The sequence below is a fragment of the Gossypium hirsutum genome, chromosome A01 (genome assembly GCF_007990345.1).
Source record: "Gossypium hirsutum isolate 1008001.06 chromosome A01, Gossypium_hirsutum_v2.1, whole genome shotgun sequence".
NCBI classification, from domain to species: Eukaryota; Viridiplantae; Streptophyta; class Magnoliopsida; order Malvales; family Malvaceae; genus Gossypium; species Gossypium hirsutum.
In genome coordinates, this window is record NC_053424.1 from 2870732 (window position 1) to 2883356 (window position 12625).

The 12625-nt window shown below is 32.6% G+C and overlaps 2 protein-coding genes across 4 annotated transcripts; both read left to right on the plus strand.

The window, feature by feature from the left end:
* Positions 1-179: 179 nt before the first annotated feature.
* Positions 180-5387, plus strand: LOC121203703 (probable sugar phosphate/phosphate translocator At3g17430). 3 transcript variants are annotated; one of them, XR_005898716.1, is made up of 12 exons: positions 187-333; positions 595-671; positions 780-902; positions 1131-1238; positions 1592-1623; positions 1723-1773; positions 2629-2690; positions 2780-3041; positions 3173-3438; positions 3534-3628; positions 4224-4497; positions 5191-5387. XR_005898716.1 is itself a non-coding variant. In XM_041074149.1 (11 exons), exons 3-11 carry the CDS (start codon positions 819-821, stop codon positions 4398-4400), a joined length of 1137 nt encoding a protein of 378 aa, XP_040930083.1. In that variant the 5' UTR covers positions 180-333; positions 595-671; positions 780-818; the 3' UTR covers positions 4401-4712. The 3 variants fall into 3 exon arrangements, 2 of the variants coding, with proteins under 2 accessions (XP_040930083.1, XP_040930079.1); XM_041074149.1 differs by lacking the exon at positions 5191-5387 and having other exon boundaries at positions 180-333; positions 4224-4712; XM_041074145.1 differs by lacking the exon at positions 5191-5387 and having other exon boundaries at positions 193-498; positions 4224-4712.
* Positions 5388-7366: 1979 nt separating this feature from the next.
* Positions 7367-11377, plus strand: LOC121203709 (pyruvate dehydrogenase (acetyl-transferring) kinase, mitochondrial). The gene is made up of 6 exons (XM_041074151.1): positions 7367-7944; positions 8574-8832; positions 8989-9169; positions 9374-9521; positions 9700-9913; positions 11159-11377. Exons 1-6 carry the CDS (start codon positions 7696-7698, stop codon positions 11215-11217), a joined length of 1110 nt encoding a protein of 369 aa, XP_040930085.1. The 5' UTR covers positions 7367-7695; the 3' UTR covers positions 11218-11377.
* The last annotated feature ends 1248 nt before the right edge of the window (positions 11378-12625 follow it).

Consider the following 12625-nt stretch of genomic DNA (forward strand, 5'->3'; position numbering starts at 1 on the left):
CTTTTAACCTCTAAGTTAAAGATTCGTCTACTTATATTTCAAGGACTCAACTGCAAAACATTTCTAAACTCAAGGACCAAATTAAAATTCAATCCATAATTTAACCACATCCAATGAAATTAACCCAATATATGTAACTAAGCATTATTTTAAAGTGTATATTTTAGTATTAAGATAATAGTCACACAGTAAACCGTAATACTGCAATGGAATAGAAATTTACTAATAAAAATCGTACTCTCTCTGTGTTTTGCCAAAAGGGTTATCTCCGTCTCCATCTGAATCTCTGATCTGCCAAAATTTTCCCCAGATTTGCAGTCGGTTCATCTTCCTGTAATTATCTCTTCTCATTTTTTCCCTTAATTTTTAATAATCGTAATTAATATACGTATATTTCTACGTAATTAAACAAGTGATTAATTCATCGGAACCGGATCTCTGCCTCTCGTTCCCCCATTTTGATTTCCTTTTTTTTTCTGTTTTTTTTCGTTAAATTAGGTGAGCTTTCTTTCTCAATTTTATGATCTATCTACATTTTTTGTTTAATTGATTATGAAGTTTTTGCTATTTTTAACGAAGATTTGTCCTTTTCAGGTGTAATAATCAGTGCGTAAGACGTTTTCAAAAGAAGATAATTGAAGTGTTTTCTCATCAGGGAAGCAAGTTTACTGGTAAGAACTATTTCTATTTCTGGTTTCCCGTCGGAGAAGAGGAAAAATGTTTTATTTTTGTTGTTTTTGTTATTTATTTATTTATTTGTATTATTTTGTGGTTAATAGCATTCTGCGTTCGGATATTTGGTTCAAAGGAAAGGAAAAATGATAAACAAGGCGCATGTATTGACGTATTTCTATCTATTGATCTACATTTTGCTTTCTTCCGGCGTTATATTGTATAACAAGGTAACTGACTTTATTGTTTTCCACTGTATGTAAATTTTACTGTATCGTGTTGCTCTTTTCTGCCTTTACATTATCATGCAGCAAAATTACATAACCAATCAAGTTTTATTGATCTATTACTTGTAATAGTTAGGTTTAGATTTGGGTTGCGACTAAAGCAAGCAATGATTTTTCTGTTTCATTTTGACAAGGAAATTATGCAATTCATTTTATCTTTTAATTTTGCAGTGGGTTCTGTCTCCCAAATACTTCAATTTTCCTTTTCCTATAACGTTGACAATGATTCACATGGCATTCTCCGGAATCGTTGCGTTTTTTCTTATCCGTGTTTTCAAGGTATGAGTGACATGCAACTAAATTCAATTGCTAGCTATTGTAAGGAATGTCTTCATGCTAAACTGGTGAATGCAAAACAACTTACTCCCATCTCACCATTATATGCAAATAGCTCTAGGAATGCCAAGTTTGCCACTAGAAATTTGTTTTTGATTACATTATCCTCGGTTCAATAAGTTAGTGGTCTCTTTATGACCTGAAACTAAAGATGCCATTGGTTTTTTTGCTGTGTATTTTACCTACTGAAGCAAAATATAAATTTGAGAGCACTATCATTATGTTTCTATGCAAGCTTCATTTTCCATTATTTTGCTTAGCTTTGACGATTTCCTCTCCTCAATGTCACCATGCAGGTTGTAGCTCCTGTCAAAATGACGTTTGAAATGTAAGTGCTTTTCTTCCGAAGTTGCTATTATTAATCTGAATTATTGCATAGCTATGAGATCCATCTTCTCTCCCCTAACAAATTTTCTCGGTGTTGCAGATATGCAACATGTGTAATACCTATAAGTGCCTTCTTTGCTTCAAGTCTTTGGTAAGCCCTTAACTGTGCTATTGACTTAACTTCCTGTTTTGTGTGTGATGTAATGTTATACTCATTAAGATGGTATTATTTGTGCCGTGTAATAAGTCCTTTCTGTAGGCAACAAGTACAAACATACTACTTGAAAACCCCACTGAGTGCTGAGCATTACTTTATAACTTGTTGCTAATTATTGATCATGCAGTAGATAGTTTGTATCACAGTGAATCCCCTTTCTGGGTGTTTCAGACTGTTTTTTGTTTCAAGTACAGTATTTTTCCTCAATGGATCTGTCTGCTTTGCTCTCCTAGTGGTTGTTAAGGAGTTACTGCACCCAAGTAGTTAGTTTGACTTGACTTTGTTGAAGTACAGAATAAAATTTGAATCCAATACACCGAGATGATTACTTTTAAGTTGAAATCAACTTTAGATGCAATATCAGTACCTACAAGAAGTATCATTCCATCTTTTATTTTACCTTAATGAGCTAAGCTTTAAGTGATTTTAGTGGAGCGGTCAAGATGCATCTTGTAACCATCCTTCTCGGCATAATGAAGTTTGAATTACAGCCATTTGCCTTGATTCCTGTTTCCTTCTCTTAGTGTTTGACCATGAAATTGGCTCTAGTGGTACTAATTTGCTTTTTTTTTTTTTTGCTACTTGCTTTAATGAAATTTAAATCATTAAGTGCACTTATGCTATTGAGTTTCCACAACGTTTCTACTATATGCTGCAGATTGTTTATGATATAGCGCTTGTTACCTACTGGCTTAACAGAATTTTTACAGCTATGTTCTATATTTCTCCCCTTTTGTCGATAGTGTTTTGCATATTCTAAGAATTATTTATTTTCTGTTTTCAATACAGGTTTGGTAACACTGCCTATTTGCATATATCTGTGGCTTTTATCCAGATGCTCAAAGCTCTAAGTATGTGGAAACAAATTGCACTATTTAGTTACATCAAATGAAATCCCTCTCTAATCTAATGACTGGCCATTTGCATTTTGATGTTACAGTGCCAGTGGCAACATTTTTCATGGGTGTAATGTGTGGCACTGATAAACCAAGGTGCGATGTGTTCTTAAACATGGTGCTGGTCAGCGTTGGAGTTGTCGTTTCCTCATATGGGGAAATTCATTTTAATATAGTTGGCACAGTTTATCAGGTCACGGGCATCCTAGCTGAAGCTTTGAGGCTGGTCTTAACTCAAGTCCTACTGCAAAAGAAGGGCTTGACTCTAAATCCAATCACCAGCTTATACTACATCGCACCCTGCAGGTACACTTCCTTATATATAACCTCTACTGTTAGATGCATGTGCAGGGCATTGCTCACATGGCATTTCATTGTACACAAGATAGCAATGATCATCGTGTGATCTATATTTTTTCCTTTTTCCTTGGTGGCAGTTTTGTGTTTCTTTTTGTGCCTTGGTGTTTACTGGAGAAGCCTGGGATGGAAGTTTCACAGATACAATTCAATTTCTGGATCTTTTTCTCCAATGCTCTTTGTGCTTTAGCTCTGAACTTGTCTATATTCTTAGTAATTGGAAGAACTGGAGCTGTCACCATTAGGGTTGCTGGTGTCCTAAAAGACTGGATACTGATTGCCCTTTCCACTGTTGTTTTTCCAGAGTCTACAATAACAGGGCTCAATATAATTGGTTATGCAATCGGTACTTCTCTACTTTGTATTATGACATTGCTTATTTTCTCTTATGTATTTGAGAAGTTTATTGTGGTGCAAACTCATTTTGTTCTCTCCCTCCAGCTCTTTGCGGTGTTGTCATGTACAACTACATAAAGGTTAAGGATGGTCGTACACCTCAGCTTCCTTCAGATAGTATTCCTGAGAGATTAACAAAGGTCAGTCTTCTCAAATCTCAATAGTCAATAACATCATTATCATGTCGTAATGTTTAATTACTTGACTTTTGTCCCTGAAAACCTACTATGATCATACTAGCAAATAAACTTGCAACGTGCATATTGGGGATAAATATCAAAACTATACATGAACTTTAATTGATTCAATGCGTACTGTGATACATGAACTTTTTGATTTTATGCAATTGCATACATTAATTTTGATTTCAGTTAAATTTTCACAAACCATTAATACAATAACCAGTGTGGCATGATTTTAAGTGTACTTTTGTGCATATATAAACAATTATATTTGACCAAGATGTGAATAGCTAGAATAATTTGGCTTTTTCTAAATGTGTACAATTGAATCAATGTCAAAGTTCTATTCATACAATTAAATAGAAATAAAAGTTTCATATGTATAATTGTACCAACTCAAAATTTTTTTTATTTAATTATATCACACATCAAATCAAAATTCACATGTAAATTTGAGATTTAACCCCATATATCGTGATGGTGTCAAGTTCTAAAATACTACATAAATGTGTGGCGTTGCACATTTAAGATCTCTTTTCTCTTGTTAATATAGGATTGGAAGTTGGAGAAAAAGTCATCTGACATATTCACCCCGAATACCAACAATGATGCCAACGGAGGAAGCAATTTCAACGGCTCTGAATTGAATGATGAAGAAGCACCTCTAGTTTCATCAAGAATATCGCTTTTAGGGCGCCAGCTCAGCAACTCTAGCACTCAACGTGTATAGAGACTAGAGAACCATACTATTTGGACGACAAAGGAATTGCAGAAAGAAGCCAATTCACATGAGCCCTAGCCTTCTAAGTTGAAAGGAAGGGAAAGAGGTAATTCTTTTGGAAGGGGATTTGATTGATTGATGTTTCACACTTAAAAAATCATAGAGCAAATGTTATTGTAATTACTTTTGATTTGATTTTTGTATGCATGCATAGCATGCAAAGATTATCGCAAGCTCCTAGACTGCGTAATTTGGGTGATTAACTTATGAGACGGGACGAGCTTTACCGTAAGTAATATAGCCAGCTTAGTTGCACTCTTATTTGGATAGGCTTGCATTGCATTGCATTCTTTAACCTCTACTTGCTCATACTCACTGATATCGAACCATTTTTGGATTCGTAAATGTTGCTGTATTTTTATTATTATGTTCATTAAGTTGATAGTAAATACTTGATCGTGCCCCTTGTTTTTCTTAGCTTTTTGTCTTTTAATTTCTTTAAAAATCTTAAAAGTATGCCACTCCTTGTTTGAATTGGATTGGCTTAGATTGGTTGGATCGAGAACCGGTCAGGGTATCAGTTTAGAGAAAGGTATTAGACTAGTTGGCCCTGTAATCGGTATGGACTAGTTGAATTAGATTAAAATCAGTTGAACTAGACGGTTGAATTGAAGTTCTTTTTTTTTTCTTTTTTATTTATATTTTAATTTTATGATTTTTTAGTGATTTATTTAATTAAACTGAATGGATTGGTTAATCAGTTTGACCATTAATTTGGTTCTGAAAATCTTGATTGAAGGTTCCATTGACAAGAAAAAGGGAGATTGTGAATGGAATGGTGGTTCGTTTGTCCAACTGAGAAGAGCTCGCATAGTTGATCATGTCCATAAATCTATGTTCTTACATATGAGCAAAGTTATAAATATTGGATTCTATTAGCCGATTGATCCGTGGTTTAATCAGTAGAACTGAAAGTTGTTTAGTATGATTCTATCATATGAGTTAAATTTGAACATTAGAGAACAGAAACTAATAAAGGGGAAAAAAAACCAAAAATTGAGAACTGTAAAATTTGAATAAAGAAAATCATATTTTTGTTTTTTTTTTCAAAATGAAATTTTCATTATATTTTGATTCTTTTTCGTAAGTTTTATACTTGATTCAAGAGAACTGAAAAACAAAACTTTATCCGATTTATTCAATCAATTCAACATGATATGGAAGTTTAATAACAATGTTAGGAAGCTCTTATTGTTAATAGTAATTTGTTAAGTACAAATAATGAAATTGTATGATCTTCGAATCAACAATTATGGGCTAAGTTGGGTCTAAACAAAAATTAAGGCTCGTTTGTTAAGTTTAGATAAAAATGTTAAAAATTTTGGCTTGACGCCCATAATAATTTTTTTATATTATATTATTTTTTACATAACTTTAAATATATATAATACATTAAAAATATTAAAATATAATATTAAGATAGATGCAACTCAACAAGAAAATGTATTTAAAATAATGACTTATACAATATTCAAACAATAACAACAAAATAGTAACAATATAATAATAAAATTGTAGCAAAATACGGAGAAGACAATAAGAACATATAATTAAAATAACAAAAAAAACAGATATTTTTTTTGATATTTAAGGAATTTGGGCCGGGCTAAGTTCAAATAATAAATGTCTTACTTGAGGCATGACTTATTTTTTAAACGAGTCTTATTTTTTCTCCAAATTCATTTTTCAAATGGACATTCGAGTTGACTAACTTGACTTAAACAAGTCTAATCAACACGATCAAAATTCAATTTCGTATCAAGATGATTTACCCATAATATCCTTAACACTATATTGCAAACACGGGTAGATTAAACTCGGAAAAGAACTTACGTGTAACAAACTCGAATCTAAAATTTCAAGTTTTAGAACCTCAACCTAATTGAGATGATGTTGATTTTGTCTAAAATTGTATATACGCAATAAAAAAAATGTATATATACACGTGTTGGCCATAAACCGGGTCAAAATCTGGCCCATTGACTGCTTTGATTTCTTTACGGGTCAGATAGATATATCTTTTAATCGAAAATGTAAACAAAATCAACGCCACATCTTTTTCTTTTTGGACCACCATTCATCATTCACGTAAAATCCACATCAACAAAACTTATCCTAATAAATAAATGCTATAAATGATTGAAGGGGAATCTTAAACCAAATAAACAATGACTATAATTTTCGAATTATTATAATTAATTTTTCTACCGCCTGAGGTCCAATTTTTTTTACAAAAATTGTTCACCTAATTTTGTCCCTTTTGAATTATTATAATAAATAATTTATTAAAATAAGAAAATATTAAAATTATATTTAAAAATTTAATTAATATCGGCAATGAACTCATTTGATTGTAGACTTTACAAATAAAATTTAAAAGATTCTTATTTAAAAGAAATTATTTTATGAATTTTTTTCATTATATCATTTATGGTTATTTTCTAATTATTTAAGAGAAATTATTTCTTTTTATTCAAATCTCGAACTCCAAACTATTAACTTTGAACCTTTCAAGTTTGGGGTTTAGGATTTCAATTCATGGCTTGAGTTTATGTTCAGGTTTAAGGTTTGGGACTTAGAGTTCGGAGTTTAAGATAAAATATTATCAAAATTATGAATTAATGACATGAAAAAATTAATTAAATATTATTAAATAATTGAAAAAAATCATGAATATACTATGAGAAAGGTCTATCAAGAATTCCTCCGGGTAGTGCAAAAAATAATAAAAAACTCTTGAGATTATCCATAAATTGCTTGTGAATTTTTTAGATCTTTTGACATAGTAAACTATATTTAAAATAGAAAAAATATTACCGGGTTGACCCAAATATGTGTAATTCTTATCCAATACCCGAAAACCAAAATTCATTGAACAAAGTAGCTTATATATTGCTTATTAAATTTTATAATTCGGATATAAAAGGATAGGGACCAATCACATAATTCTACCCTTTTTTTATTGTTGCACTTACAATACGATTTATCCAATTAAAATCGATTTTTAAAATCATTCGATTTTTCGTTTCTACTTTTTGGGTTTTTTGCCGTTTTCCATCATCATCATCATCGTCATCAACCTCCAATCGTCCATCTCTATGTTAGTGTCATATTTTCCTTACAACAAAGTTATTGGAATTGCATGTTGCTCGCCGCCTGGGCGGCCTGGCTGAAGAAGGGTCTTAGCTGAATTGTACAAACAGTGAAGGGGGAGGGAAGTTTGTTTCTTTTACAAGGAACGGTGATGGCGGCTAAGAAGGCGAGTGAATCTTTCTCCAAGACCTTAATTGAGGAAGTTCACAAATGGGGTTGCATGAAACAGACAGGGGTGAGCTTGAGGTACATGATGGAGTTTGGGTCTAAGCCTACTCAACGAAACTTGTTGATTTCGGGTCAGTTTCTCCATAAGGAGCTTCCTATTAGAATTGCCCGAAGAGCAATTGAGCTTGAGAGCCTCCCTTATGGTCTTTCCGAGAAGCCTGCTGTTTTGAAGGTTCCTTCTTTCTTTTATGCTTTGTTGATGGGTTTGCTGCTATTTTCTGTAGCCCACACCAACTGTTTGATTTTTTATGCCATGGGTTTTTTGTCTGTTGTTTTTGCCAAAATGGGTATTTATATCACAACTTCAACTTGACTGTTTTCTTTTTCTCCTTTGCATACGTGATTCTGCATACTGGATCTTTTACATTTAATTAAATAATTGGTAATTAATTCATTTTTATTGTACAAGGAGATTCTTGCCTTGTGATTTTCAAGTTATTTGTTGCCCTTGACATAGGTTGCTTGCTTTTTTATGCTGTCTGTTGACCTTTTAGAGCCTCTAATGGAATCATGGAGAAATTCTTTGTACCCTGAATTAGCTTTTGAGGCCATGGTTTATTTACAATGATATGTTGCTTAAAACATTATCTAGTGCAGTTGACGGGCTGTCATCTCACAATTTGATTTCATATTTGAAGCATATTCTTGCTGCAGAACCTATCCTTTTTAACATTGTTGATCCTTGCATTATGTGGGAGTTCTTTATTTTGAATCTAAAGATTGGTTTACAAGATGATGGATCAAGTGTTGAATTTTGATGATATAGAGTAATAACTCTTATCTGTTTTAACTTGTTCTTAGGTGAGGGACTGGTATTTGGATTCCTTTCGTGACTTAAGATCTTTTCCCGAGATCAAGGATACCAATGATGAGAGGGAATTTACACAAATGATTAAGGCTATCAAGGTGAGACACAACAATGTGGTCCCTATGATGGCTTTGGGGGTTCAACAGTTGAAGAAAGGCATGGATCCAAAGATCATTTATGAGGATCTTGATGAGATTCATCAGTTTCTAGATAGATTTTACATGTCAAGAATTGGAATCCGTATGCTTATTGGTTCGTTTCATTTTCTTTTTCTTTACCATGATGATAATCTACTGTTTTATTCTGCAACACCTGCTGGCTACTATTTTTTTAATATTTTCATTTGTTACAGCTTCTTGAAGCTGGTGTTTAAACACCGTCTACATGTTTAAATTTTGGTGAAAGCAGGGCAGCATGTGGAGCTGCATAACCCTAATCCTCCTCTGCATTGTGTGGGCTATATACACACAAAAATGTCTCCGGTGGAGGTGGCTCAAAATGCTAGTGAGGATGCTCGCTGTATTTGTTTGCGGGAGTATGGTAGTGCTCCTGAAGTTAATATCTATGGTGATCCCAAATTTACATTCCCGTAAGTTGGTTTAATCTCACCTTCGTCAAGTTTGCTATATTTAGTTTCACCTAGATTTTTCATCTCTTTCATTTTCAATACGCTTTCAATTATTGGATTCTCCAAAGCAAATCTGGTTCTTTAGTTTAGTCATAAATCCAGTAATCAAAAATCATTTGATTTCCGTCCTATGTTACTATGTATCATGTGTTTTCTTGATAACAGGTATGTTCCAACACACTTGCATCTTATGGTATTTGAGTTGGTCAAAAACTCCTTGCGTGCTGTCCAAGAGCGTTATATGGATTCGGATAGAGTTGCGCCACCTATTCGAATAATAGTTGCTGACGGAATTGAGGATGTAACCATAAAGGTAGTTTATCATGCTTTGTTATCCATAGAACTTTGAGCAACTAATTCCTTTTTTTATCTTTTTTTTTTTTTTTTTGCAAAGAGCATGGGGATTTAAAGTTTTTAATGTATACGATCAAACATACACTATGTTTTCACTCATTGTCTAACAATATAACTTCCTTTAACTGGCTATGTAGGTCTCTGATGAGGGGGGTGGCATACCAAGAAGCGGTCTTCCCAAGATTTTCACATACCTATACAGCACTGCCAGAAACCCATTGGACGAGCACTCAGATCTGGGAACAGCTGATACAGTAACCATGGCTGGATATGGTTATGGGCTACCAATAAGCCGCTTGTATGCTCGATATTTTGGAGGAGATCTTCAAATTATCTCCATGGAAGGATATGGTGAGTGCAGTTTGCTATGGTTTGACCACTTAAACTCTTGCAAAATTAAGGTCAAGTTCTGAGGTATTGACAGTTGATCTGTTTTCCTTGTAAGCATTTGGTTGGCAACACATGCGTGTTTACATGTGTGTGCATGTATTCTTGCCCATATATAGTTTTTGGTATCATCATATAACATGAGCTCACTCTAGAAAGATTTCCCTTGCCATCAAGGCATAACTGTATCGAAGCCAATCTGAGTGCTTTTTCCATGTGAAAAGCAGTATAGTGACCTTGATGATATAGACTTGCAAAAATGCAATTATAAAATAGGGAGCCATGCCACTAAGGCCTTGGCTCTGTTTGCAAGTCTTGAGGTCTTCGCCTTTGAGTGCCCAAGTTCGAGTCCCACCCTCCTGAAAATTATGTGTGGGTTGGTTAGTTAGTTTAATTGAATTTTTAGTTAGTTAGTTTGAATTGAGTTTAGTAATTCAATTCAGTACTTGTAATGGATGATTCTTATTGGAACTGTTGATAGGATTGTTTGAGGGTCCTAGTTTTGTTCATGTTGGAAATAGGTAATTACCTCATAACTAATAGTTAATGAAGCATTTTACCCTCTCTTAACTCTTGAAATTTGAGATTTTCTCAGTAAATAGTAAGATAAAGTCTGCATTTTTAATGATGGCAAGTTTTGTAAATATCAAAATCCTCAAAAGTTTCATAAAACGCCACAATCTAGACTCGATCTATATAGTTTGTTGCCCGTTAGACTATATCATATGTACCAAATATAAAAAACTCAAAGTTGGTAGCATAGAAAATGACAGGTAATAAGGCATAATGAAACAAACAGTTTGTTGCAGAAGAACCAATCTTCTTCTAAATCACTGTACTTAGACTGTAGGGTTTTGTTGCGACTGTGGGGTTGCAATTATCATGGTACAGTTTCTGAGACACATGTTTGTGGTTGTTCTCAAAAACTGATATAGCTTAGTAGTTTCATGTTTCGTAATACTTGTGTAGTTCCTGTTGTTATGTTGGGTTATCCCGAACTCCCGATATCAACTGTTTCTTATTATTGATAGCAAGAGATGACATTGTGCGATCGAGCTGCATTAACATGGCTTGTATCTTGAAATGCTTTATTTTTCACCTTCCCGAGTGCTTGTATTACTGGCTTTCTTAAGATTTATTCACTCATTGTGTTTTCTCCGTCTAAATTAACCCATTAGAAACTTATCTAACTGTTTTTTTTTCTTGCAGGGACTGATGCATATCTTCATTTGTCTCGTTTGGGAGATTCACAAGAACCCTTGCCATGATTTCATGAAATAAGTTCATGGCAAAATTAGGGTTTTACGGAAATTGTGATGCATTTCTATGGATTGTGTAATTTCCAATAAATTGGTATTTGGCTCATACTACATTTCATGTTCTAACATCAATTGTTGCAAATGGAAAAGTACCCTCCTTTACTGCTTTTATGAACTGCCAATTCTCTTTTAACTTTTTTAACATTTTCTTGCGCACCAAACATACCAGAGAAGCTTGCAGGCATGTCTGCACTATCGGGATGAGAATGGGGCGGGTAATCTTCTGTTTGCCCCCCAGCATACCCTGATTCCACTTTTATTTATTACACTCACTCAAGCTTACTTTGTTTCGAATTTTATTTGATATTTTCGTACTTTCTCTTTCTGAATTCAAATTGACTTGAACTCATTTCGTCGTCTCGAACTTTATTTGATATTTTTGTATTCTGGCTTCCGATTCTGATCCTAAAATAATTTCCTTGATCTTATGTCAAAGTTTTAAATAATATTTTACATTATATTGGTTTTTTTTATAGAAGGAAACCAAATATACATTCTAACTTTTTATAAAATTAATAAATATTGATAAGATGAATTCAAAATATTTATAAAATTAAAATATACATTATAGAATCAATAAATTATAATTGAATTCACAAAAATAATTATAAAGAAGTAAATATATTAAAGATTCTAATAAAGAATATAAATATACATTTAATCAACTATAATATAAAATTAAATCAATATAAAATATAAGGAACAAAAATTTAAAAACCGAATAAAATCTATAATTCCAGTCCAACCTAAATACTTAAAGGATTCAGAAATCATGATTGCTGCTAAGCCCGATTCGCAGCAAAACAGGCATGGCATGAAAGTGAAAATTCTACTGCAATTTAGATTACATCGTTTAACGTACCCCAAAGATAACAAAATACCCAATCTTCTGTTTATTCGTTATTTCAATAAAAAAAATATTTATTGATGTTTTTATACTAAGAGTTAAATTATATTTTTTATTTAAAAAATAAGTAAATTAATTGTTATACGTTAAATAAAAAAGTAATTAAACTTTTTCAGTTAATTTTTTTTATCAATTTTTATTATTAAAAATTAATGTAATTGACAAAATAACTAAATAGTTACACATAGCGTGCCTAGCATACTTCATTTCGATGTGCATAAACCAGTTTCTAATAGTAGAAATAAATGAAATTTTTAATAAAAATATCAGTTTACTCTTTAATCTAACATATATAGACTAATTTACTTATTTTTTTAGTAGGGTAAGCAAAATATTATCAGATTTCCAATATAAGGGCCTTCACCATACATTTACCCTGTTTTAACCTTTGTTAAGAAGATAAAAAATCTATTTAATTATGTCTTGGATTATAGCACCTCAATATTGCAG